The following is a 26,204-nucleotide window of genomic DNA, read 5'->3' on the forward strand; positions in this document are numbered from 1 at the left end:
CAATGGGCTAGTTTGGCCCACTTCCTCAGTCTGATGGGCTTGATGATCTTTTTCGTCCATGAAGCCTGAAGTTGGTGGCTTCATCTCTGGCACGTGCCGCTGTTCTCGCAATGGGTGGGGGGCGGTTTTCGTCTAAAATTGCCTGAACTCAATTTTCAAATTTGCCCCCCTAATTCCGAAACTCTCCGCGCTACGCCGCTATCTCTGGATTTTCTAAATTTCACTTTTTACTCTCATTTGCTCCGAGATCCACATTCACAAAACCAGCATACAACCGAGGACGGTTCAGGACAACGAATCCCTTCGCTTTCATTTTGTCCAAACAGAGCGGGGGTCGGTGAAAAGGGAGAAGAATTAAGGAGGATAATTCTTTGCATTCACGCCTGGTGTTTGATATTTCGTCCTTTCGTTCCGGTTCTTTTCACGGCCAGTGCGTCTTCGCACGAAATATTAGATCGCATTTTCAATTTACAGTTTAAACTTTAGTCCTGTAGAATGCCGGAATTATCGAAGAGCTCCCGGATTGTGGCGAGCTTCCCTTCACACTTAAACGCGGTTATGCGTCAAGTCTCGAGCTTTCTCTTTAGGCTTCGTCTGTTTCTCGAAAAGATAAATAATTTAAAAAATAATTTTCTACAAACGAGCAATAAAATGAATATTGAAAATATTTTTCTCGTCGATGAAAATATTTAGATGTAAATAATTATCAGTAATGCAAATATTTTTTAAATTATTTATTTATTTTTGGTCAAATATTTTTTTTCTTGGATATTTCTATTTGGTTAAAATCCCGAAAAGGTGATAGAGAGAGAGAAAGAACGCGCAGCTGTTCTACCACTGAGACGGCCTTGGGTGGGTAGCAAGATTATTTTGTACCATTTTTGACTTCGATTAAATCACACGTCATAAGATGGTCAGAGCAATAATGAAATTTGGTGGAGCGGATAATGACACGTGAACTTATAACTGGTCGTTTCAAAGATCACTTTGGAACGAACACCGCTGTTGGGTACTTTGGGAGGAAAGCCTCGCTCCAAGGGGGGTTTTTTTTTTTCTTTCTTTTTGTGTTTTTCTTTTTTGAAATTGTGTGTTAGAAGTCCTAAACCTTATTACGAAAGTACAATTAAATCCTAAAATTTTTAAAAAATACAATTGAGTATTAAAACTTATCGGGAAAGTGCAATTGAATCTTAAGGGCGCGCATGATATACACTTCCGTAACTGAAATTCATTCGGCGACGTAACTTCATTTTTCTACTTTGGATTATTTATTTTTCTCCATAAGTAATTTTGGTACATTTGAAAAGGTAAAAAAAAAAAAATACACTCTTCAAAAGTTAAAATAAACAAAAGATAATCAATGCCTAATCTCTCGACGTCGATCTCCCTCCCTCAAACCCTCTCTCTCGATCTACTTCTGCTCGTAAATCCACTTTTAGAGCAAAAGTTAATTTTTAGAGTAAAAGTGTTGTCATGCACGCCCTAAAACTTTCAAAAAGTGCAATCAAATATAAAATATGTCAAATTGGTGAAATCAAGTCTTTTCGTTGATTGCATTTTTTGAAAACTTTAGAACTCGATTGCACTTTCTTGACAAGTTTTAGGACTTAGTGCAACTTTTGAAATTTTTAAGATTCAATTGCATTTTCATGATAAGTTTTAGGACTTGGTTACACTTTTTTTAAGTTTTATGATTCGATTGCACTTTTTGAAAGTTTTATGACTCGATTGTACATTCATGACAAGTTTTAGGATTTTCAATGTACTTATCCGATGTTTTTCTTCAAAATTTCATGGAGACTTTAGCAATCATGAGGACGACACCTCAAGTCCCTTGGAAGCCTTTTTTTCTTTTCTCGACGCTATCCATAGTTTCCATCTCTAAATGATCACCATCTCGTAAAAAGTATTTCGAATGTCCCTTTTAAAAATCTCAACTTCGAGTGAAACCGGCCGAACGTTAGAGCCTCGCTTGGTAAAGATTCTAATCTAAAAAATTAATTCTGATGAGAATCATATTTTCTGATTCTGTTTTTTGGATGATTTTTAGAGAATGAGAATGCGTTTGGTAGCTACACAAAATTTTTATTTTTTCATCATTTTTTTCAATTTTGTTTACTATTTAAAGTTTTTTTTAAATATTTTTAAATTTCCCCCATTTATATATATTTTTTGCATTTTTTTGAATGTTTTTAATCCTCCCTTTTTAAAATTTTAAACTCTTCTTGTTAAATTTTAAAACTTATTTTAAATTTTATTTTTAAAAATATATTTAAAAAATTAGTTGTTAGCAAATTTTCAAATCTAATTTAATTATTTTTTTTAAAGTTCAGAAGTCTACGTGGAAGCCCACGTGGGCTTAATTTTTTTGAAAAGAAATGAAATTTTGTTCTTTTTTTGTGATTGTCAAGAAGTAATTCTTTTTTTCCGGAATCAACTTTATTTTTATTCTTATTTTTTCTCTAAAATCGTTTCAAAGAGCAGAGTCAGAATCATAATAATTTACGTCAGCAAACATGCTTCTTATCCTTTGTTGTTCCGAAAATTATAATCCGAAAATCAAAATCGTTGCCAAATAAACTACTCTCAGATGGCTTAAAAGGGTTCCTGAGCTTCGAGGCTTTAGAGGAAATATAAATGGCACGCGACCCCGCGGGATTCCCGCTCTTTACCTGTCGGAAGGGGTCCACGATCTTTTCGTCCCACGGCACGATTCGAACCGGGTCCGTCACAGCGTCCGGCTCTTGGGAAATTGAAAGCGACGTTGCAACCGCCCCTCGTCGCGGGCCCCTACGCAGCCACTGGCTTTCTGGCCTTATCCACTCCGTAAAAGAGCGGAACTTCGCTCTCGTTGTTCGTTCAGTAACGAAGAAGCTCCTTTTGCTTGTACAAAACCCCCCCACAAAAAAAAAAAAAAAAAGAAAGTTGACGGATACTCGTTAATGTCGCCGGAAGGGTGGTATCTAAGTTTCGGAGACCGAAGCCTAAGATCGGACGCGGGGTCTGGAGACCGGACTTAAACTGACCCGAATGTGAGAACCCCGTATCGGGAAAAAATGCCGAGAGAACGTATTCCGCGGTGGGCAGCATTTTCATTACGGCGAGGCGAGGCGAGACGAGGGCTTGATTTAATCGACTAATCATCAACGTTCCCGCGATGAATTTTTCGTTTGTCTTTTTAATCAAAGCGGGTTAAGAACCGCTTCTTCGTAAAAATTTCAGACGCCGAATCAACTGCCCCCACAATCTTACCCGCTAGGCCCAGGGCCACCGCCACCTTCTTTCTATCTATCTCTGGGGTTAAGGTTAATGTCGGTAAGATTCCCGCATCGGCGAGTCGCCGTCACGCGCGTCTTCCTCCTCGTGCCGCTCTGTCGCCAATACCTTCCTCTCCCCTGTCAATCTCCCCGCACTGGCAATCACGCGCGCTCTCTTTTCTTCCTCAAGTAACGCACTTCTCTCCCTCCTATATAAACCCACCCACTAATCTCTCACTCTCTCTCTCTCTCCTCGCACCTACTCTACTGCTCCATCTCTACTGCACCGTCTCCATCCTCTTCCATTCTCTCCCTCATGGCGGGCTCGCCTCCTGATCAGGTCGTCTACCTCCACGGCGACCTCGACCTCCGCATCATCTCCGCCTCCAACCTCCCCAACATGGACCTCGTCTCCGAGCGCCTCCGCCTCTGCTTCTCCGTCTGCGCCACGCCTCCCGCCAACTCCGCCGACCCTCCCCGCCCCCGCCGAGACTCCGGCGGCGGCGGCGACCGCGACGCCCACCGCCACGGGAGGATCATCACCTCCGACCCCTACGTCACCGTCCGCGTTCCCCAGGCCACCATCGCCCGCACTAGCGTCATCCGCAACTCGCAGAACCCTATGTGGGACCAGCGGTTCGGCGTCGCCCTGGCTCACCCCGTCGTCGACTTGGAGTTCTGCGTCAAGGACGACGACATCTTCGGCGCCCAGCTGATCGGCACTGTTAAGATTTCCGCGCGGGAAATCGCGGACGGCGAGTTCATCTCCGGTTCCTTCCCGCTGATTGGACCTTCCGGGGAGCCGCCGAAGCCGGATACCACCCTCCAGCTCGAGCTGAAGTTCACGCCCGTGGAGAAGAACCCGGTGTACCGGTTCGGCATTGCTGGAGATTCGACGCATCAGGGAGTGAGGCACACTTATTTCCCCTTGAGAAAAGGGAGTGGCGTCACGCTGTATCAGGACGCTCACGTGGCCCATGGGTTGTTGCCCGATATTGAGTTGGATAGCGATGCTGGAGGCGTTTATAGGCAGGAGAAGTGTTGGGAGGATATTTGTCACGCCATATGTGAGGCTCACCATTTGATATACATTGTTGGTTGGTCGGTTTATCATAAAATTAAGCTCAGTAGAGAGCCTACCAGGCCAGTGCCGCGAGGTGGGCACTTGACGCTCGGTGAATTGCTCAAGTATAAGTCAGAAGAGGGAGTGCGCGTTTTGTTGTTGATTTGGGATGATAAGACTTCACACAAGAAGTATTTTATTAACACGGTGAGAAGTTGTTTTATTTTAGTAGGATTGCCCTTGATCACATGCTTCCATCTGCTTATTTTAGTAAATTAAGGCGGCATTACCGAATACTATATTGTTATTGTTTCTGTTGCCCAGACGCTTATAGTGGTGAGTATCTTAGTCGTGGGGACCTCTTTGTCTAGCGAGGAATTAGATGATAGTGCCTCTCTCTTTGCTCGCAATATTTATCTGTACCAATGACTAAAGGTGCGCCAGTGGCATTTCTTGCAGGCAGGCGTGATGCAGACACATGATGAAGAAACTCGAAAGTTTTTTAAGCATTCATCGGTGAACTGCGTGCTGGCCCCGCGTTATGCTAGCAGTAAGCTTGGCTATATAAAACAGCAGGTATGCTTTTCCTTGAATTCTTGCTGTTTCGCTGCATGGACCATTTATCAGAATCTAGAGATTAGCACTAGCATTGGATCTCTTTGTCATTCACCATATCGTCATAACATCTTTCGCATTTATGAGCTACATGGCATTATGACATATCATTCCTGCCTCATGTCTAGGCAATTTGCTGCTTAGCATATTTGTAGTTGGAGATGCATGTTGTTGGAGAATGTCCTATGACATTGCTAGGGTGATTTGGCATTGGAGATGAGTGTTCTCTATAAAGTTACTAATGGACTCTTTCCAGCTCTTTCACTTAGCCCATTCATAAAGCTAATGTTCCTTTTCATATATGTAAAGTTGAACTCTTGTTTAGGAAGTTTCTCTGCATTTTGGAGCTATCATGAAGGTTATCTACTTTCTTAGGAAGATTCTTTGCCATACATAATCCTCATTCCTTAACCTGGGATGGTTATCTTAAGGGACAAGGTTTGCTTTGTATTCTACATACATTTTAGTCAAGCATGGCTGCATGATTCTGGTGGATAATCTGGGATAAGGTCCATCCCTTCTCCTTTTGCTTGCTCGAGCTCCTTTTGTGATGTCGTGGTAGTTATGATATTCTAAAATATTCTTACAATGATGAATGGCATTTTTCTCCAGGTTGTTGGAACCATGTTCACACACCATCAAAAATGCGTCCTGGTGGACACACAGGCGGGGGGCAATTACCGAAAAATAACTGCATTCATAGGTGGACTTGATCTCTGTGATGGTCGATATGATACACCTGAGCATCGGCTATTTCGTGATCTTGACACTACTTTTAAGGATGACTTTCACAATCCTACATTTCCTGTGAGTTGTTTGTCTATATTTGATATGTTTTAGCTTTTTGGCCTAGTAGTTCTTTGCTAGTTAAGTACTCTTGCATTTACTGTCCTATAATATAGGTGAAATTTTGGAGTTTGTAGTGAAAGAAGCCTTTTGTACTTTCCTGCTTGAAGAGTGGCGCGATAACAGAGATCAATTCCTCCTATAAATGTGCCTTGTTTCTTTCACTCTTGAGAACTGATGTACCATCTTTGTTGTAGCAGTCCTATTTCTTGTTAAATACATCAGATGACTTACGATTGTAACTGTGATGGTAGCATTGTAGAAAATTTTAAGATTTGAAAGGCCTCATACTGTTTTGTATGGGAATTCATGAAGAACTGGTCTGGTTGATTAGCGAGATGCAACGAGGATGAATTGATAAAATCGCAATCTGCAAACTTGAAGGGGGTGATTTCCTTGTTTCAGAATTTACGGCCACGGTGGCACATTGGAAGTGGATTGGATGTTATGATTGAGGAAAGATTCATACCTATGTTTAATGACTTGCTTTAAATTTTGGATTATTGAAGTGGCTGCATATTCTAGTCTAATTCTCGTATTTGTCATGATACAAGTGAGTTCTTTTATCATTTCATTCTTAATTTGGTGCATGGAGAAGAATAAAATGGCCCCTATATATTCAGCTTAAGTACGGTTTTGTTGTGTTGAGCCAAGTTTGCTTATTTGAGGTTCTGAAGGTCCATCTATGTTCTGTTGGTACACCAAAATTTTGTGAATTCGGTTGATAAAACCTGAAAAAGGGGTGAATGCAACGATTCCTCTGTGCTATTTCCTTTCAGTTTTAAGTCTCGTGACATGTAGAATCTTGGACTTTGGTACAGTCTGGAATGAAAGCTCCAAGACAACCATGGCATGACTTGCACTGCCGGATCGAAGGGCCTGCTGCATATGATGTACTGATAAACTTTGAGCAACGTTGGAGGAAAGCAACAAAATGGAAAGAATTCAGTCTCTTTGTCAAAGGAAAAAGCCATTGGCATGATGATTCCTTAATAAAGTTAGGCCGTATCTCTTGGATTCTGAGTCCTACATCGACTGAGTCACATGTTATCACCTCATCTCTTTCAAAGGATGACCCGGATGAGGATATTACGGATGTGCCTGAGGACAATTCCGATCTCTTTGTCTCTAAAGAAGATGATCCTAGTACCTGGCATGTTCAGGTTGGAAATGCAAGTTACACGTTGCAATTGCATGTTCAGGTTACCTTTCTTTATTTTGCCAATTTACTTTGTGTTTGCTTGTGCAGATTTTCCGGTCTATTGACTCTGGATCAGTCAAAGGATTTCCCACAAAAAGGAAAGATATTGCTGAAAAGCAGGTCTACATGAGATCTATATCTTTCTTCCCTTCTTATGCCTACTTTTCTTCCTTTTTTGCTTTTCTTTAGTTGAATCAAAAGCGGAAAAGGAGAAAAAAAATCATACTAATGGACTTGGGCTGGAGTAGGTTTCTCTATCCGTTAAAACATAAACTAATATCTACCTTTCTAATTGACATCATTTTATGGGATTTTTTTTTAATTTGTATCTGCGTCCTCTTAATTATTGGCACTTTTTGCTGCAGAATCTTATAGTTACAAAAGATGTAATTGTGGACAGAAGCATTCAGACAGCTTACATTCAGGCAATCAGATCTGCTCAACATTTTGTGTATATTGAAAATCAGTATTTTCTGGGATCATCGTATGCATGGCCATCGTATAAGGATGCAGGTGAATATCATGATTTCTTTTTAGGTTGCAAGTAGGCGATTCCTATCTATACTCAAGATATTCCATTGGTGGACTAAGTATTTTAATCACAATCATGTCGAATTTGACTTGCAGAGTGAATCGAACTACCGAAAAAAAAAAATGGAGTATGGCTCATTTCACTCCAAAGTATTGGTGAAATCTTTTGTTTGTGTGTCAATTGACCATTTTCATCACTTTTTTGTATGTTTAGGATCTAAGTCTTTAACTAGTACTGTTTGCCACATTATGGTAAGCAGTAGACTTCATGTAGTTAGTTTTTTTTCCACAAACCACTCTCAGCTGTTTGTAACATGGTCTGAGCAGGAGCTGATAACCTCATTCCAATGGAATTGGCCTTGAAGATTGCTAGCAAAATCAGAGCTAATGAGAGATTTGCTGTATATATTGTCATACCGATGTGGCCTGAAGGTGATCCCAAGTCAGCTGCAGTTCAAGAGATTCTCTTTTGGCAGGTAGGTTGGCACATGAATATGTTTCTGCAGATGTGTCTAGACTTTGGTGCTTTTCTTTCATAGGTTAGATGGCGGGAGGAAGATATGGAGTACCATGGACAAGGACGGTCTTTACGTTACGATCAACAGAAATTACTACAGACTATATAGTACCAAATGCTGAGGAATTGATTCCATTTAGGTGTCCAGCCAATTAGAGAATACGCTGTCTCACTTGTTCCCGATGTCTGTCTAATGCTGTGCAAAGTATTCTCTTATACCATCTCTTACTCCTCACAAATCACATTAGCCATAAGATAGTAAATTGATGTTGATTTTTTAGGACAAGATTTCACGCGTACTAATTTTTTCCGGAGTGCAATCTCACATAATCTGATTCTTTTACACTCTTTGCCTTATTTTCTTCCCAGAACCAGACCATGCAAATGATGTATCAAGTTGTTGCACGTGAATTGAAGCAAATGCAGCTCAAAGATTCTCATCCTCAGGAGTACCTTAATTTTTACTGCCTTGGTAACAGGGAAGAGAATTCTGGCCAGCCTCCTCCAGACAATGCGGTAATACTTTTTGCAGTACGGCTTTGACTAGTTTTCAGGTCCTTGAAACATATTAACGGTCCATTTCACTAGTCGTTAAATTTGCAAGCTCAAGAATCCCGTTCGGTGGTGCTTGAATGCATTAACAAGCAAGCATGGTTCATGGGGTTGTAACGAGCCGAGCCGAGTCAAGTCGACACAGTGCAAAGCTCGAGCTTGATTACCCGCATACTCGGAGCTCGAAACTCAGCTTGAGCTTGATCGTGTATAAAATATTTGGGCTCGAGCTTGACTCGAATATAATAGAGCTATTTATGAACTCAGAGCTTGAGTTTAATAAGCTCAAACAGTTCCCCTGCCTATGTGTATGAGGGTCATATATGTAAATTTAATAACTTTTATGTCTTTTTTTTTGTAATAAAAAATATTTTTGAAAAGAATAATACAAGCACAATGAGACTCGGGAGCTTGTCGAGCTGAGTATCGATGAGCTCGGGTTCGACTCGACGAGATACTTTAGTAGCTTGAGCTTGAGATCGACTAGAAATGAGGTGAATTGACCTCCAGTAACCATCGAGCAGATCCTAAGTTAAACTTGGCTCATGGGCAATCAGATTTTCTCATTACAATTTTTGATGAACCTTGGATCTGATGTTTTCTGACATGTTATGGCAGGTCTCAGAAGCGTACAAGTCCCAGCGATTTATGATATATGTTCATGCTAAAGGAATGGTCGTGGATGATGAGTACGTTTTATTGGGATCGGCAAATATTAACCAAAGATCATTGGCTGGTACCAAAGACACTGAGATTGCCATGGGTGCATATCAGCCCCATCACACTTGGGCACTAAAGAAGAGGCATCCACGTGGTCAGGTTGTTGTCTCGTGGCTTCTTTGCATAAGCCTAATTTTTTATTTTTCTGCGCCGGGTTTCTCAAGCAAATGTGCACTAAATCTTTGGAATACAAATCAGTTGACATTTGTTGAACTGGTAGTAACAAAGCCAAGAACACCAATTTCCAGCCAGATATATTAGGAAGTCATTAGAATTCGTGATTTTTTCCTCGACAACTTAGTATAAAAAAAAGAATTTGAGACAGCTTTCGACTCTGTTATTTGTTTTGACATGGTGAATGCAGTAGGATCTGAAACAGGTCGCCATAACTTGTGACTGGAGTAATGGGCTCTCAGCGATATAAGCAGTTTTGGGTATGATTCTTTGCACTTTTGCCCATCTGTGCAGGTATATGGATACAGAATGTCCCTGTGGGCAGAGCATCTTGGGGAAGTGGAAGGATGCTTTAATGAGCCTGGCAGTTTAGAATGTGTCGAGAAGGTGAAAGAGATAGCTGAAAATAACTGGAACAACTACAAAGCTAAAGGTTCATTGCAGGGCCACCTTCTCCAGTATCCCGTACAGGTTGACCAAGAGGGGAATGTTGGGCCATTGCCAGGATCCGAGGAGTTTCCTGATGTTGGCGGTAAAGTTGTCGGCACTTATTCCACCACACTCCCTGACGTTCTAACAACCTAGGTTCTGTCCTACTCCATGTCCATCCAGTCCTACGAGCTGCAAAGATGTCTCCCCGGCTGTCGCTTCATTCTCGATGTGTACAAGTTGTATAATCTGTCTGATTGTTTTTGAGCCGTGCTGTAGTTCGGATTGTTCTTTCATTGTTTTGTTTTTTTCCTTGGCTATCTGAATCTTTCCTGGCGGCCATGGTGTGAACGTCGTGTTTTGAGCAGTTCGGTGTCTCTTCCACTTTGGCTTGAAGGTTTCTTCTGTTGTTACAATTCTTGGGAGCATCTATGTGTTTTAGCGGGTAGAGATGTAATTTGGAAATTGTCCAAATGTAGTTGAAAGCAGCTTGACTACTTTGTAAAGTAAATGACGCCTTCAGTTTGAAATGAATAAATTTCATAGATGCAATAATCACTTCTTGACAAATTCTTGCAAATTTTACGGCAATAGTTTCTATCCCTACCGCAGTTATCTACATTGACTTTTGGCAAATTTGAAGTCATTTAAAATTAACTTTTAAAGCAAGCGTTAAAAATGTTAAAATTTGTCATAAAAGTCCAATTAAATTTCGAAAATTTTAAAAAAGTACAGTCAAATCCTTTTATAAATTCTTTTCAATTTAACTCAAAAAACATGTAGACATGATTTTTTTTACTATTTTTTCACACGTGGAGTTGACGCTAAATATATAATTAAAACAAAGTTACTTTGTTTTTGTTTTTCGAATTCTATTCTCCCCTCAAAATATCAGAATATGAGAGCGAATCTTATTGCAGATATACTTTAGTTATTAATAATATTGATCTGGCTGATCTCTCTCAACCTGAAGTAACTAGCACACTTCAAATCACCCTTCGGAAAATTTAATTCATCAGGTCGTCTGTTTCCCGAACGACGACGACGACCAAACGGCCGCTAGAAAGATACCACGCGTTCTCACCATCGGCGACTCGCAAACGAAGACGAACGAATAAATTTCTATGAAGTTTTCTGTGGAAGAAGAAGAAGAGTAGACAGGTGGGGCCAATCAGCGTCGACGTGACTAAATTGGTGAATCGTACGGTGGTCGTGCTGCTCCGACGGCCACTACCACCACCACCACCACCACCTTCCCACTCTCTCTCTCCGCATCTATACCTTGCTCTCTCTTCTTCCTCAAGTAAGGCACCTCTCCACACACACACTCTCCCCCTCCTGTATAATCCACCATGTCTTTCTCTCTCTACGACGTCTGCGTCATCTTCCGATTTCTCCCATGGCGGATTCGCTTCCAGATCACGTGCTCTGCCTCCACGGCGACCTCGACCTCCGCATCATCTCCGCCTCCAACCTCCCCCACGTCCCCTTCTCCGGGCGCCTCCGCTGGTGCTTCTCCGCCTGCGCCAGGCCTCCCCCCTCCCCTCCCCGTGACCGCCGAGGCCCCGAGGACGGTCTCGGCTCCTCCGACCGCCACGGGGAGATCATCGGCCCCGACCCCTACGTCACCGTACGCATCCCCCAGGTCACCATCGCCCGCACTCGCGTCGTCCACAACGCGCAGAGCCCTAGGTGGGACCAGCGGTTCCTCATCGCCCTGGCTCACCCCGTCGTCGACTTGGAGTTCCGCGTCAAGGACGACGACATCTTTGGCGGGCAGCTGATCGGCATAGTTAAGATCCCGGCGCGGGAAATCGCAGACCGCGAGGTCATCTCTGGTTCTTTCCCGCTGGTTGGACCCTCAGCGAAGCTGAACTCCGCCCTCCAGCTCGAGCTGAAGTTCACTCCCGTGGAGAAGACCCCGGAGTACCGGTTCGGGATTGCCGGAGATCCGACGCATCAGGGAGTGAGGCACACTTATTTCCCCTTGAGAAAAGGGGGTCGCGTTACGCTGTATCAGGACGCTCATGTGGTCGATGGGTTGTTGCCCAATATTGAGTTGGATAGCGATGCTGGAGGCTTTTATGGGCATGAGAAGTGTTGGGAGGATATTTGTCATGCCATATCTGAGGCTCACCATTTGATATACATTGTTGGTTGGTCGGTTTTTTATAAAATTAAGCTCATTAGAGAGCATACCCGGCCATTGCCGCGAGGTGGGGACTTGACGCTCGGTGACTTGCTCAAGTATAAGTCAGAAGAGGGGGTGCGCGTTTTGTTGTTGATTTGGGATGATAGGACTTCGAACGACAAGTATCTTATTAACATGGTGAGAAGTTGTTTTATTTTAGTAGGATTGCCCTTGATCACATGCTTCCATCCGCTTGCTTTAATAAATAAAGGTGGCATATGGCGTCACCGATCACTCTATGGTTGTTGGTTCTGTTGCCCAGAGTATTATAATGGTTAGTGTATTTGCTACGACGACCATTGTCTAGTGAAGAATTAGGTGATAGTGTCTCTCTCTTTGCTCCCAATATTGTCCTAAAAATGAATAAGGGTGCATGGGCTTCATTCTTTGCAGGGAGGGGTGATGCAGACACATGATGAAGAAACTAGAAAGTTTTTCAGGCATTCGTCAGTGAATTGCGTGCTGGCCCCGCGATATGCTAGCAGTAAGCTTGGCTATATTAAACAGCAGGTGTGCTTTTCCTCTTAGGTAGATATTGATGGTATTCGTGAAGCTGTTTCTGGATCTCTACTCCATGGAAACAATATTATCTTTGGTGCCATCACTCCTACTTCTACAGCTATAGATTTGCATTTTCACCCAATATGGGAAGTGGCATCTGCTGATGAATGGTTATACAACGGCAGTTCTTATGAGCTAATTGTTCTATACTTCTTGCTTGGTGTAGCTTTTTACATTGGGCGTGAGTGAGTACTTAGTTTCCATCTGGGTATGCGCCCTTGGAGTGCTGTTGCATATGTAGCTCCTGTTGCAGCTGCTGTTGCTGTTTTCTTGATCTACCCAATTGGTTGGGGAGGTTTGAATTCTTGCAGTTTCACCACATGAATCTTTTATCAAAATCTAGAGATTAGCTTAGCATGGGACAACCAGGCTCTCTTGTCGTTTTCCATTGCCATAACCTCTTTCACATTTATGAGCTACATGGCATTGTGATGTTTCATTCCTGCCTCATGTCTAGGCAATTAGCTGCCTAGCATATTTGTAGTAGGAGATGCATTTTGTTGTAGAATGTCCTATTAAGTTGCTGAGGTGATTTGGCATTGGAGATGAATGTTCTTTCTACAGTGACTGATGGTCTCTTTTGGACTCTTTCAGATAGCCTATTCATAGAGCTAATGTCCTCTTCATACTTTCAAAACTCTTGTTTTTGAAGTTTCCTTTCATTTGTGGGCATTAAAAAAGGTGCTCTACTTTCTAAGAAACATTCCGTGCTATACATAATCTTCCTTCGTTAATTTGGAATGATAATCTTAAGGATAAGGTTTGCATTGTAATGTACATTCATTTTACTTAAGCATGGCTGCATAAATTTTGTGAGAATGGACGGACTTTATCTTCTTGCTTGCTTGACTTCCTTATGTGATGTTTTGGTAATTCTGTTATCCTAAAGAACTCTCACAAGCTTGGCTCGTATTATATTTTTCTTCAGGTTGTTGGAACCATGTTCACACACCATCAAAAATGCGTCCTGGTGGACACCCAGGCGTCAGGCAATTACCGAAAAATAACTGCATTTATAGGAGGAATTGATCTTTCTCACGGTCGATATGATACACCTGAGCATCGGCTATTTCGCGATGTTGACACTCATGTTTTTGAGGATGACTTTTACAATCCTACATTTTCTGTGAGTTGTTTGTCTATAATCGATATGTATATATTAGTGGTTTTTGCCTAGCAGTTCTTCTTTTCTCTTAAATACTCTTGTGTATATTGTGTCATAATCTAGGTCGAATTTTGGACTCTGGCGTGATACTTGCACTCGAGAACTGAGTTTCCATCTCCATAATAACAGTCTTCCTATTTCTGATTAAATTTGCTTTGTCGCATCAGATGAATTACCATCATAAGTGTTGTGGTAGCATTAAAATTTCAAGACTTAAAAGGACTTATTGCTGTTTTGTATGGGAATCCATGAAGAAATAGTCAGGTGGATAAGCAAGATGCAATGAGGATGATTTGATAAAATCAAAATCTGCTATTTTCTTTCAGGTTTGAGTCTTGTGACCGGTAAGATCTTGCACTTTGGTACTTGTTACCATGCAATGGTAGTTACTGCCCCACTTGGTATTCTTTTTTAATTTTCTTCCAGTGAGTGTCCTTACTTTGTATCTGTCAGGCTGGAATGAAAGCTCCAAGACAACCATGGCATGACTTGCACTGCCAGATTGAAGGGCCTGCTGCATATGATGTACTGAGAAACTTCGAGCAACGTTGGAGGAAAGCAACAAGATGGAAAGAATTCAGTCTCTTTGTCAAAGGGAAAAAACATTGGCATGATGATTCAATGATTAAGATAGGCCGTATCTCTTGGATACAGAGTCCTACATCGACTGAGTCATCTGATCTCCATGTATCTAAAGAAGATGATCCTAATAACTGGCATGTTCAGGTTGGAAATGCAATTTACGCGTCGTTATTGCATGTTCAGGTTACATTCTTTTATTTAGCCCATTTGCTCTGTGTTTGCTTGTGCATGCTTGTGCAGATTTTCCGGTCTATCGACTCTGGATCAGTCAAAGGATTTCCCACAAAAAAGAAAGATGTTGCTGAAAAGCAGGTCTACATGAGATCTATGTTTCTTTCTTCATTTATTATCCCTACTTTTCATCCCTTTTTGCTTTTGTTTAGTTTAATGAAAAGCGGAAAAGGAGGAAAAAAATCATATTAATGGACTTGAACTCCAGTAGAAATCTGTCTCGTTAAAACATAAACTAGTTTCTACCTTTCTAATTGACATCAGTGTACTGGAAATTTTTTTTGATGTGTATCTGCATCCTTTTAATTATTGGCATTGTTTGGTGCAGAATCTTATAGTTACAAAAGATGTAGTAGTAGACAGAAGCATTCAGGCAGCTTACATTCAGGCAATCAGATCTGCTCAACATTTCATATATATTGAAAATCAGTATTTTCTGGGATCATCGTATGCATGGCTGTCGTATAAGAATGCAGGTGAATATCATGATTTCTTTTATCTTGCAAGTATGTTTTTCCTTATCTATACTCATAGATATTGCGTTGGTGGACTAAGTATGCCTCATGTGATCACAATCATGTGCTCATACGCATTTTTGACTTACAGAGTGAATCGACATAACCGAAAAAAGAATTGAGTATGCCTCATTTCACTCCAAAGTATTGGTGAAATCTTTTGTTTGTGTGCCAATTGACCATTTTCATCACTTTTTTGTATGTTTAGGAGCTGAGTCTTTAATTAGTACTGTTGCCACATTAATGAAGTCTTAGGCTCCGTTTGTTTCATGGAAAACATTTTCCTCATTTTTTGGCGGATGGATCGATTAGGAAAATGAGTCAACAAAAAAGGCTTTCCTACCAAAGTCTAAGGCTTATTTTGTTTCGCGAAAAATGTAACATTTTTGAAAAATGTTTTCCGGGAAATGACAATATTTTCCGGTGGTTGATTGGGACCCATGTCATTTGGTAAGAAAAATCTGATTTGATTTTCTATGTTGCCAGTTGGTCGGAAATTGCTTATGTTGACTTGGCCGTCCTAAGTGGCATAGCTGATGCTAATGTTGACAATTTTTGTAATTTGAAAAACAAAATTGAGTTTTTTAGTATTTTTTTTTGGTTATTTTTGAATTTTTGAATTTTTATATATATTTTTTTGCTTTTCCTTCCTCTGTCAAACGCCGGGCCTCGTTGGCCAGCGATAGGACACAGGTGAGGGCTAACCTCGGGCGAGGCTCGAGCTCGTATGGATCAGGTGGGGCTTGAGTTCTTGGTGGTGCCCATGTCGGGTTCCTTGGGTACTCATGCACAAGTCATTAGCGCCCAAATAGTGTAGTCTATTTAGGGAAAATCAATTCTCTACCAAACGACGGGAATTATTTACGAGTTCAGTTTTTAGTCTTAGCTAAACACTGGAAAATATCGTCATTTTCAGGAAAATGACTTTCCGGAAAATATTTTCTAGAAATGTCACATTTCTTGCGAAACAAACGGAGCCTTAGTAAGCAGTAGACTTCTTGTAATTAGTTTTTTGTCGACAAACCACTCAGCTGTTTGTAGCATGGTATGAGCAGGAGCTGATAACCTCATTCCAATGGAATTGGCCTTGAAGATTGGTAGCAAAATTAGAGCCAGTGAGAGATTTGCTGTATATATTGTCATACCGATGTGGCCTGAAGGTGATCCCACGTCAGCTACAGTTCAAGAGATTCTCTTTTGGCAGGTAGCTTGATACATGAATATGTTCCCACAGATTTGTGTAGACTTTGGTGCTTTTGTTTTATAGACAAGATGGCCAGAGGGAAGATATAGAGTGCCATGGACAAGGACGCTCTTTACATGATGAACGACAGAAAATTACGACAGACTATATAATACTAAGGATTTGTTTCCATTTAGGTGTCCAGCCAATTAGAGAATATGCTTTCTCACTTGTTTTCAATGTCAATATTTATTGCTGTGCAAAGTATTCTCTTATACCATCTCCTACTCCTCACACACACATCTTCTGTAAAATAGGACATTGAATACTATGATTATTTTTTAGGCCAAGATTTCGTGTGTACTGATTCTTTGCTGACTACAATCTCACATAATCAGATTCTTTCACACTTTTTGCTTTATTTTCTTCCCAGAACCAGACCATGCAAATGATGTATCGAGTTGTTGCACGTGAATTGAAGCAAATGCAGCTCAAAGATTCTCATCCACAGGACTACCTTAATTTTTACTGTCTTGGTAAAAGGGAAGACAATTCTGATCAACCTTCTCCGGATATTGCGGTAATGCTTTTGGCAGTATGTTTTTGACTAGTTTTCAGGTCCTTGAAACATGCCAATGGTCTATATCACTAGTCATTAAATTTGCAAGCTCAAGACCCCGTTCAGCGGTGCTTAAATGCATTGACAATCAAGCATGGTTCATAGGGCTGTAATCGAGCCGAGGTGAGTCGATACAGTGCAAAGCCCGAGCTTGACTCGACCCACATACTCAGGGCTTGAAACCCAGCTGGAGCTTGATCGCATAACAAAATATTTGGGCTCGAGCTTGACTTGAGCTCGCATATATGTGTATGAGGGTCATATCTGTAATTGTAATGACTTCTGTCTTTTTTCTAATTAAGAAATATTTTTGAAAAGAGTAATAGAAGCTCGATGAGACTTGGGAGCTTATCAAGCTGAGTATTGATGAGCTCGAACTTGACTCGATGAGATACTTGAGTAGCTTGAGTTCGAGCTCAACCAGAAATAAGTTGAATCTATCTCGAGTAATCATCGAGTGGGGCCTGACTTAAAATTGGCACACGGTCAATCAGCTTTTCTCATCATAAAATTTGATGAACCTTGGATCTGATGTTTTCCGACATGTTATGCCAGGTCTCGGAAGCGTACAAGTCCCAGCGATTTATGATATATGTTCATGCTAAAGGAATGGTCGTGGATGATGAGTACGTTTTATTGGGATCAGCAAATATTAACCAAAGATCATTGGCTGGTACCAAAGATACTGAGATTGCCATGGGTGCATATCAGCCCCATCATACTTGGGCACTAAAGAAGAGGCATCCACGTGGTCAGGTTGTTGTCTTGTGGTTTCTTTGCATGAGCCTAATTTCTGATTTTAGGATGCTTGCGCCGGGTTTCTCAAGCACATATGCACTGAATCTTTGGAATACAAATCAGTTGACATTTGTTGAACTGGTTGTAACAAAGCTAAGAACACCAATTTCCAGTCAGATATGTAAGGCAGTCATTAGAGTTCGTGATTTTTTTTTTCGACAACCTAATGTAAAGTAAAGAATTGGAAACAGTTTCGACTCTGGTATTTGTTTTGATACGGCGAATGTAGTCACATCTAAAATAGGTCGCTGTGACTTGGGAATGGAGTAATGGGCTCACAGAGACATATGCGCTTTGCATGGAGACACATATTGCCGGGTATGATTGTTGTGTGTTTGCACTTGTGCCCATCTGTGCAGGTATATGGATACAGAATGTCCCTGTGGGCAGAGCATCTTGGGGAAGTGGAAGGATGCTTTAATGAGCCTGGCAGTTTAGAATGTGTGAAGAAGGTGAATGAGATAGCTGGAAATAACTGGAGCAACTTCAAGGCTAAGGGTTCATTGCAGGGCCACCTTCTCCAGTATCCCATACAGGTGGACCAAGAGGGAAAGGTTGGGCCATTGCCAGGATCCGAAGAGTTTCCTGATGTTGGCGGTAAAGTCGTCGGTGCTCATTCCAATACACTCCCTGATGTTCTAACAACGTAGGTTCTGTCCTACTCCATGTCAATCCAGTCCCAGGAGCCGCAAAGATGTTTATCAGGCTGTCGCCTCATTCTGGATGTCTACTAGTTTTACAATTCTTTCCGATTGCTTTTGGGAGGTGCCCTTGTTCAGATTGTTCTTTTGTTGTTTCGTTTCTTCTGTGGCTATCTGGATCTTTCCTTGGACTCCCTGCTCAACGGGAATCCTCAGTGGTGATTCGCGGCCATGGGGTGAATGACTTGTTTGAACGGTTCGGTTTATCTTCGGACTTTGGTCAGGTTTCTGCAATTACACTCGGGAGCATCTGGGCTTGTGTTTTAGAGGATAGAGATGGAATTTGGAAATTGTAGTACAAAAAGTTGTGAATATGGTTGAAAACAGACCTGGCCCTTTTACGAGGTAATTGATGCCTTAAGTTTGAAATTGAGTAAATCTCAGAGATGCAAGAATAATTTCGCGAGAGAAGTTCTTGCACAGATATATTCTACCCCGGCAAATTTCCTGGGACTCAAATTTTTAAAATAAGTTTTATTTCATGCTATATTTTTAAGGAAATGAGTGCACTTCATGTTATTATTTAAAATTTTCTCTATTTTTTCCATTCGAAATATAAATTTGCAAGCCCATCAAATTTGTGGAACTCCATTATTTCAGTCTCGCTTTTTTTTTTTTTGGTTCAGACAAGAACTTTTCATTGAAATAATTCAAGGAAGGAAAGTCCGAGGGATGGACATCAATACATAATAGCTCTCACAAAGCAAGGGGAGGGTAGGAAATTCAGTTTAAAGATAAGGTATTTTTCCAATGGTTTTTAGCCACCAAGTCAGCAACGGAATTTGTCCGTTCTTTTTTTTGTGTGAATCGATTCTCTCCTTTCATGGGAGCTTTTCTCTCCCTTTATGGGAGCTTCCTCTCTCGATATTGAATCTGAGAGTTTTTTCCAACCTACTGATCGTGCTTCCTTTCCTCCATCTTTTCCACCACCCCGCGTCTCTGGGTTTCCAATTTCTTCGCAACACAACGCTTCTACTTTCCTTGCTGCTGGTCCTCCGCCTTCACTCGTCAAGTGCCTGAGAACGGCCCTCCGCCTTTACGCCTTTAGCCCTTCTTCGCCTCCACCACCTCACGCTTCACATCCACCGAAGCAGAATTCGCCTTTGCTTTATCATCGTTCCTTCTCCATCGCTTTGTGGAAGTTTTTCCCCCGGTGCTGAACACATGTTCGACAAAATGCTTGTCAGAGAAAGATGCCAGGTTCTTTCTTTTAGTGTCTCTTAATAACGACTTCACTATAGCTGTTGAGTTTTACGGATAACTCTTGTTGTTGTTATGTCATATTGGTGTGAACATTGGTTTTCTGAGGAGATCAAGTTATAGTTTGGTGGCTAGCCCCCAGAAGCCACCACAGTAGAAATGAATGTGATTTGCTGGAACTGTCGAGGGTTGGGCACACCCGCAACAGTCCAAGAACTCCGAGCCCTTGTGGCTCGGTTTAGGCCTGCTGTGGTTTTCTTGATGGAAACTAAAAATCGAGAAGTGGTGCTCCAAAGATTAAGGAGGAGGCTAAATTATCAGAACTGTAAGGTGGTTGACCCAGAAGGATCAAGGTAGTTACCGAGGAACAGTGTCCCAAGGTAGTCACGGAGGAAATGAACCTTATTTAACACAAATAAGGTTCATTTCCTCGGTAACTACCTTGATAAGTCAAAACATTTGGAGCGTTAGATTGGAGCATATTTCACGCAGGACCCGTAACAATCCGACGGTCCCCATTTTTTTGGTTTCTGCCTTCTTCCCATCTTGGCACGACCTTCGTCTCTATCGCGAGTGCCTGAATCTCTTCGGTTGTACCCCCGCGCGCTCTCTCTCTCTCTCTCTCTCTCTCTCTCTCTCTCTCAGTGTGAATAGCCTCTGCTAGCGGAGCCAGGACTCTTGACCTCCTCTCTCGCTCTTCAGATACAAGGTCGGACGGTACTCTCTCTCTCTCTCTCTCTCAATTTCGGCGAGGGTTGCGAGGCTGAACTACTTATCTGCTTGTATGTGCACTGGACATGCTTGCGAAAATGTCAGAACTAACCCCCGACCACAAAAGATTTCTCCCAACTCTCCGGAATGTATGTCGGCTCTCGCTGCGCGGCTGCTGAGCCCTCCGAATTCCGCGTTCGGTTTGGAGCTGCTTGTTGGCTTTGGAATATCCCCCTTCGAGCGCAGTTGAACTCATTGCGAGACGTGCCGCGTCCCACGCAGTGTTTAATTCTGGGAGAGAGCGGTTGGAAGGACCGTGGTGGTAATGGAACCGTCCACTGTGCAATAAGATGTCTATTCTGAATGCACAAAATCATGCAATTTCCTCCACATGGACGTAACAATTCACCAACATGGTGTGCATTGTTAAGGCTCAAGGTCGTGGATAGCGCTTTATATAAAGATTGGATCAGGATCCATGAGGCCAACTTTTATGATTGAATCTGAAATGCGAATTTATGGGGTTTATTAGTCTTTAGTGTATAAGTTCTTTGAAGAATGACACGCAATCATAAAATTACCAGAAATGCGAAATTAAATTCATGTAGTGTTGTGGTCAGCATTTACGCTTCAAATGAACAGTTCAAATAGTACAGAAGATTTCAAAATTGATTGCACTGAAAGTTGATATCATGCAATGGGGATGTTAACGTTTCTTTTTTTTTTTTTGAAATCATGTTGTCGTTTTAGCAGTGTGATATGTTTATATCTTGAGAACGATTGAAGCATGTATGCCCATTTTAAACTTCTAATAGTTTTGGAAAGCAAATAACCTAACTAATTTTTCCAATGTTATGGTTTCAATTTTGTTATATATTTTACTTTCTATTATGTCCCTAGCTATAATCTCCCATAATTCGATAAAGTCATGACTTCAAGCAGAGGGACGTGGAAGACCTGTTACTTGAAATTGCCTCCTATTTTGTGATCTTGTTTTCTAATTTTTACACTTGCGGTTGCATGTTATTACTTTTTAACTCGCGTTCTATTTTGGACATGGTGTTTAGTTTTATTTTGTAAGTTACATCTGCTTTTTTTGTGAGTTCTATGATGCCTAATCTAGTTTTTGTTTGTGTAATGGTTTATAGTTCATTATGATTTCATTTTATTGGAATTGTTTCTTCAGTTTCATGATGGATGTGTTATCATCATGTAGGTAAATGGTGATCTAGCCCTGTGACTACAGTATGAGCTGGTTAGGATGCCATTGATTCGGTAACAAAATCAGAGCTAGCCATGTCAGTTACATATCCGCAGAAGCCCCCGTTTCCGAGACCCTTCTCTTCATTTTCTACCCGTCCTTTATCTTTGACAACCAACTTCCAGTTTCCATTCTCTCGAAGTATACGATTCCCGAAAAAGCTAAATTGTCTTCCACCTTCTTCTCAATCCTCATTAGCATGGGAAAACGACATCATTGAGGAAGAACATGTAATTGGTGACTGTGTTGTATTTGAAGATGGTATTTTTGAAGACCCATACCTCCAAGGTGAAACCAACCATGACAACTTTATTCCACCTAAACGCAAAGGCAAAAAGAGGTTAAATGAAGTTGAAACTGAAAACTTAGTGCCAGAAAATTGGAGAGAGGTGCAAGCAGAGATTAACATTACAAAGAAAGATAGGCGCAAGATTGCACAGGAATTAGAGTTTGGTCGCAGAGTGGAGAAGAGAAAACAAGGTTATGTTCCTTTAAGGACCGTGAATTTAGAAGAATATAAAGCTTACAAAGAGGCAAAGATGGCACAGTTGAAACCAGTGGCTCTTGACAGTCCTAGTTTTCCAGGGAAAGAAGAGGATAAGGAGGCTAATGCGGGCGCAGAGAAAGAGTTGCTAAGTGAAAGAGTGGCGCCACGAAATCCAAGATGGGAAGTTTATGGGAGGGGCTTGGAGGATGTTACTGAATTTTTGAACAGTGGAAACTATGAACCTGGTAAAAAACCTGAAGGTAAACCTCCTATTTATGCATCACATAAGTCTTAAGTGTGGCTTTGGTTGACTTGAATTAATTGAAGGCCTCAAAGTAGCTGGAATTTTCTATATATTAGTGTGAAAGACATTGATACAATATTGCTTCAGATGATGTATCTGATTCATACTTTCCCTCCTCTGCATATATCTAATCCTTTTAGTTCTAGTTTCTAGTGTTTAGGATGCAGTTGACTGTGATTTTATTCTGGTCTTCCAGATGGTAGAAATGCATAACACAAATGATTAGTTCAGAATTTGGTTGTTTAAATTACGAAGAGAGAATAGTAACTTCAAAGCCTGAAAATAGGTCCCCGCAAGCTATTCACTAAGGAAGAAAAGGTTCTGCTGAACAAACGGATCCCTAACCTGGCTGCTGCGACATCTGTAAGTTCTCTGTGTTCTAGTTCAGCATCTTGTTACATATTTTATGCAAGTGCTTTTCTTGATATATTTTAAGTGAATACTAACCTGTCTCTTTGGCTCAAAGTTTCTAAATTGGAGATTAACGGACTTATAGGTGTCTAATTATCCTGTGGGATGAGAATAAGATCAGAAGCAAGGACTTGGCTACTCCTTTGTTATGCCATTTTCTTTTTAGCAACGGAAGTTGAGGATTTGGTCTTTTTGGGCTCATGATGAAAGTTGCTGCAGGACAAATGGCTACCCCTGCACACATTGGCTGCATCGGGAGAGTTTTACCTTATGAATGCTTTGCTGAAACACAAAGTTGATATCAATGCTGTAGATAAGGTATGATAGCCGGATTATTAGATGATTAATCATTGAGAAAATTTCTCAGTATGGAACACTCAAGTTGTGAACTTGTGATGTTTATTTTGGCCTATGTGTTCTTTCTAGGGTGGTTTGAGCGCACTCCACAAAGCAATTATAGGCAAGAAGCAAGCAATTATGAACTATCTTTTGAGAGAATCTGCTAATCCATTTCTTCGTGATAAGGTATGGATACACAGATGCTGCATGATTAGTGCTCATGTTCTGTTAGGTTAGTGGCTATTATGGCTACAGAGTAATTTTCTTCACTATCTTGTTTTGGCTAGACTTTGGTCTGTATGGATCTTGGAGAATAACTGTTTATATAAGTCACGGAAAACTTGGCTTCTATTGTGTTTTTCTTATCCGAGTCATATTAATCTGGATCTGTGTTGTCACATTTGTGTGTTCTATATAGGAAGGGGCTACATTGATGCACTATGCTGTCCAAACAGCATCGAGTCAGGCGATAAAGATTCTTCTATTGTATAACATTGACATAAACCTCCAGGATAATGTGAGGACCCTAAATGTTGATGGGCACTCTTATAATTTTTTGTCTCAGGCCCAAAGCTTTATATCTGAGGATTTTGTCTCTATTCTTCAGGATGGATGGACACCATTGCATCTTGCTGTCCAATCTCAACGCACTGATGTGTTGAGACTTTTATTAATCAAGGGAGCTGATAAGACAATAAAAAACCAGGTAGACCTATTTGGATATGTTATATTGCACAGAATTTTTAGGGAATTTATTTGCTTCCAGTTTTCTTGGTATTGCAATTTGCTACCCAATTGTTTCTCAATCTGGGGGCTGTTCTTAGGCAGGTGCCATTCACTATTGAGCTCATGGTAAAAATTAAATATTTCGCACTGTTCCCCGAGTAGAATGTTTGTGGTAGTACCCCGCTTCCTTATAAACCATGTAATTACTGGAGGGACATTTCCGTATTTCTAGAGTGTCCTCAAGAGAATGCACTAATGTGCTATGATAGGTCTCTGCTCCATTCATTGGACAAACACTGAGCACACAGACCTGAGCTCCTAAGGATGGCATCGGGAATTGCAAGTGGTGATTTGCCCTTAAAAATCTAGTGAGGAGGATGGATATGCTCACTGATTGAGAAGATCATTGGGTTAATGGTTACGGACATGCTTATCTTTAATAGATAGTTGAGCAACTAGTAGCTGAAATGACATCTTATTATTTACGTACCCAAAATATCATCCTCTTTCCCAGTATTCATGCCCTTAGTTTACTTGGTCCGTGCTTTCTTTTGATTCGCTGCTTCTTCCTTACTTATATGAGTTTCAAACTTGAAAATCTCTTTCCTGATTAACTATTGCTGGAGTTATTATTATTTTTTTTTGGGGGTCAAGCCAGAGTAAATTCAGCGTGTAAAATTAAGTCTTTTTTTTTTTTTTTTAAAGCCGGAAGCATGTAGTAAATAGGTTGATGTGCTCTTAATTCCAATTCTCTGTGATGTGCAATTATCCTCTTTTCATTCAGCCAAAAATAGAAGCATTTCCTTTTTCAGGATGGTATGACTCCGCTCGACCTTTGTCTACATTCTGGTCGAGACTTTAGGACTTACGAGCTTATCAAGTTACTGAAGCGGCTTCCCAAGTCAAAGCTAATTATGCCGTGAAGGCGATGCAGTACTTGAAGATGTCTTCCTCAGAAGAGAGTAGAAAGTAGAAAATGCACACACATTGCAGGAAACGAGTACAGGACCAGCACGAGGCAAACGCAGCTTGCTCTTCTAAAGCTAAGCGAAGCATCGCACGACTAATTTCAGCCGATAACAGTCGGGCAAATGTTCTCAGAAAACCTTTGTGCTTGTGCAGTAGCAGGACGGCAGCAACTGTGGCTCCACATCAACAGACAATTCGAAGAAAAACTGTTCTTCTTGATACTTAGTGAGAAGCTGCCGAGACTTAATCGCTCATATCCTGTTCCGTAACTCTCATTGGCCTTCCACTCAAGATGGACCGGACTCATCCAATATAATATGTGCTTAGTATTTGAGCACCAATGTGCATGTCGGGCATTCATGAGGGTGGTTATAAACTAATCCGACGTGTCGGATAGTGAAGAGCTGTCTATCTTATCCACTCTATAATCAAACAGTAGTTCATCGTGTGCTGTCGTTCGTTTCCGTCGTTTTCAAAGTCGCCTTGTTGGCTCGTCCGGGAATAAAATAAGTACATGACAAATTCGACGGAAAGATTTCATTTCTCGTGATCTCGACAGTAAGCATTGTCACCTTCAATTTCGCAATTTCTTCCTACATCATTTACAAGTAGCTAGCGAGGTAAGCTCCGCCTAAGGCCGCGACCCGTTTCGTTACTATTGTAGCAGTCGCTGTAGGAAAAATTTATTAATTTGATTGAGGGATAAGTGATTCGACTACGTAAAATTCTTTGGTAGAATCGATGAGCCAAGCGGCAGGGAGGGACGAGAAATTAACTTGAGTCGTATGAGGGCAAAAGTGACTAAAAATTTTAAATATACCCATAATAATGACACATTTATTATAATCTTTTTGTAGTAACGGAAAAAATCTCAAACTTATATTTACGTGGCACGGTTATCTTTCGTTAAGGTTCCGTCAACGAGCACTGTTAAATATCTGTTTATATGGATGTCGGAAGGCAAACGAAATCAAATTGTGTTGACATGGAGCGAAAATGACGTTTTTTTTGGAAGAATTATCGGACAAAACGTTGACGGAAGGTAAATATTTCACAATAATTATAAGTTCGTGATTTTTTATGTAGCAAGAAAAAAATTAGAGTTAATATGTCGTAATAGGTATAGTTTAAAATTTTTAATGTAAAAGAAGGTTCACGGTAAAAATGTCGCGATCAACATAGTTAAAGATGTTTGATGATTTATTGTTCGGTCTGTATAATTAAAAGTTTTGCACGTTATTATGATCTTTAATTTCACCCAACGAACGGATAAACAGGAAAATAAAATCAAATGAAATTTGTATCTTTTCCTTAAAGGAAATTTAAAAATTCATATATTTGAAAA

At 40.9% G+C, this 26,204-nt stretch overlaps 3 protein-coding genes across 8 annotated transcripts; all 3 read left to right on the plus strand.

The window, feature by feature from the left end:
- Nucleotides 1-3,470: 3,470 nt before the first annotated feature.
- Nucleotides 3,471-10,201, plus strand: LOC115736270 (phospholipase D delta). 3 transcript variants are annotated; one of them, XM_048272583.1, is made up of 11 exons: nt 3,471-4,527; nt 4,780-4,896; nt 5,548-5,742; nt 6,603-6,848; nt 6,879-6,944; nt 7,031-7,102; nt 7,348-7,495; nt 7,841-7,989; nt 8,400-8,546; nt 9,201-9,401; nt 9,771-10,201. In XM_048272583.1, the coding sequence occupies exons 1-11, from the start codon at nt 3,574-3,576 to the stop codon at nt 10,059-10,061; spliced, it is 2,586 nt and encodes an 861-aa protein (XP_048128540.1). In that variant the 5' UTR covers nt 3,471-3,573; the 3' UTR covers nt 10,062-10,201. The 3 variants fall into 3 exon arrangements, with proteins under 3 accessions (XP_048128540.1, XP_048128541.1, XP_030523733.1); XM_048272584.1 differs by having other exon boundaries at nt 3,472-3,718; nt 3,755-4,527; nt 6,603-6,944; XM_030667873.2 differs by having other exon boundaries at nt 3,472-4,527; nt 6,603-6,944.
- Nucleotides 10,202-11,221: 1,020 nt separating this feature from the next.
- Nucleotides 11,222-18,827, plus strand: LOC125312456 (phospholipase D delta-like). The gene is made up of 10 exons (XM_030667876.2): nt 11,222-12,234; nt 12,490-12,606; nt 13,586-13,783; nt 14,276-14,548; nt 14,645-14,716; nt 14,964-15,111; nt 16,206-16,354; nt 16,767-16,913; nt 17,508-17,708; nt 18,110-18,827. Exons 1-10 carry the CDS (start codon nt 11,305-11,307, stop codon nt 18,398-18,400), a joined length of 2,526 nt encoding a protein of 841 aa, XP_030523736.1. The 5' UTR covers nt 11,222-11,304; the 3' UTR covers nt 18,401-18,827.
- Nucleotides 18,828-20,196: 1,369 nt separating this feature from the next.
- On the plus strand, nt 20,197-24,958 carry LOC115736272 (ankyrin repeat domain-containing protein, chloroplastic). Of its 4 annotated transcripts, none has more exons than XM_030667880.2 (8): nt 20,197-20,368; nt 21,579-22,370; nt 22,701-22,777; nt 23,045-23,143; nt 23,252-23,350; nt 23,583-23,681; nt 23,772-23,870; nt 24,703-24,958. In XM_030667880.2, the coding sequence occupies exons 2-8, from the start codon at nt 21,659-21,661 to the stop codon at nt 24,811-24,813; spliced, it is 1,296 nt and encodes a 431-aa protein (XP_030523740.1). In that variant the 5' UTR covers nt 20,197-20,368; nt 21,579-21,658; the 3' UTR covers nt 24,814-24,958. The 4 variants fall into 4 exon arrangements, with proteins under 4 accessions (XP_030523740.1, XP_030523742.1, XP_048128571.1 ...); XM_030667882.2 differs by having other exon boundaries at nt 20,198-20,353; XM_048272614.1 differs by lacking the exon at nt 20,197-20,368 and adding an exon at nt 20,580-20,704.
- The last annotated feature ends 1,246 nt before the right edge of the window (nt 24,959-26,204 follow it).

This window comes from Rhodamnia argentea, chromosome 11 (assembly GCF_020921035.1).
Source record: "Rhodamnia argentea isolate NSW1041297 chromosome 11, ASM2092103v1, whole genome shotgun sequence".
Lineage (NCBI taxonomy): Eukaryota > Viridiplantae > Streptophyta > Magnoliopsida > Myrtales > Myrtaceae > Rhodamnia > Rhodamnia argentea.

What these genes read in the sequence shown, in the direction of transcription:
- LOC125312456 (XM_030667876.2), top strand. Translation starts at nt 11,305, where the DNA reads ATGGCGGATTCGCTTCCAGATCACGTGCTCTGCCTCCACGGCGACCTC. An exon ending in TTTACAATCCTACATTTTCT is followed by an intron (nt 13,784 to 14,275) that starts GTGAGTTGTTTG and finishes TGTATCTGTCAG; the next exon opens with GCTGGAATGAAAGCTCCAAG. An exon ending in CTAATAACTGGCATGTTCAG is followed by an intron (nt 14,549 to 14,644) that starts GTTGGAAATGCA and finishes ATGCTTGTGCAG; the next exon opens with ATTTTCCGGTCTATCGACTC.
- LOC115736270 (XM_030667873.2), top strand. Translation starts at nt 3,574, where the DNA reads ATGGCGGGCTCGCCTCCTGATCAGGTCGTCTACCTCCACGGCGACCTC. An exon ending in AAGATATTGCTGAAAAGCAG is followed by an intron (nt 7,103 to 7,347) that starts GTCTACATGAGA and finishes TTTTTGCTGCAG; the next exon opens with AATCTTATAGTTACAAAAGA. An exon ending in GCCATCGTATAAGGATGCAG is followed by an intron (nt 7,496 to 7,840) that starts GTGAATATCATG and finishes TGGTCTGAGCAG; the next exon opens with GAGCTGATAACCTCATTCCA.
- LOC115736272 (XM_030667880.2), top strand. Translation starts at nt 21,659, where the DNA reads ATGTCAGTTACATATCCGCAGAAGCCCCCGTTTCCGAGACCCTTCTCT. An exon ending in ATATCAATGCTGTAGATAAG is followed by an intron (nt 23,144 to 23,251) that starts GTATGATAGCCG and finishes TGTTCTTTCTAG; the next exon opens with GGTGGTTTGAGCGCACTCCA. An exon ending in ATCCATTTCTTCGTGATAAG is followed by an intron (nt 23,351 to 23,582) that starts GTATGGATACAC and finishes TGTTCTATATAG; the next exon opens with GAAGGGGCTACATTGATGCA.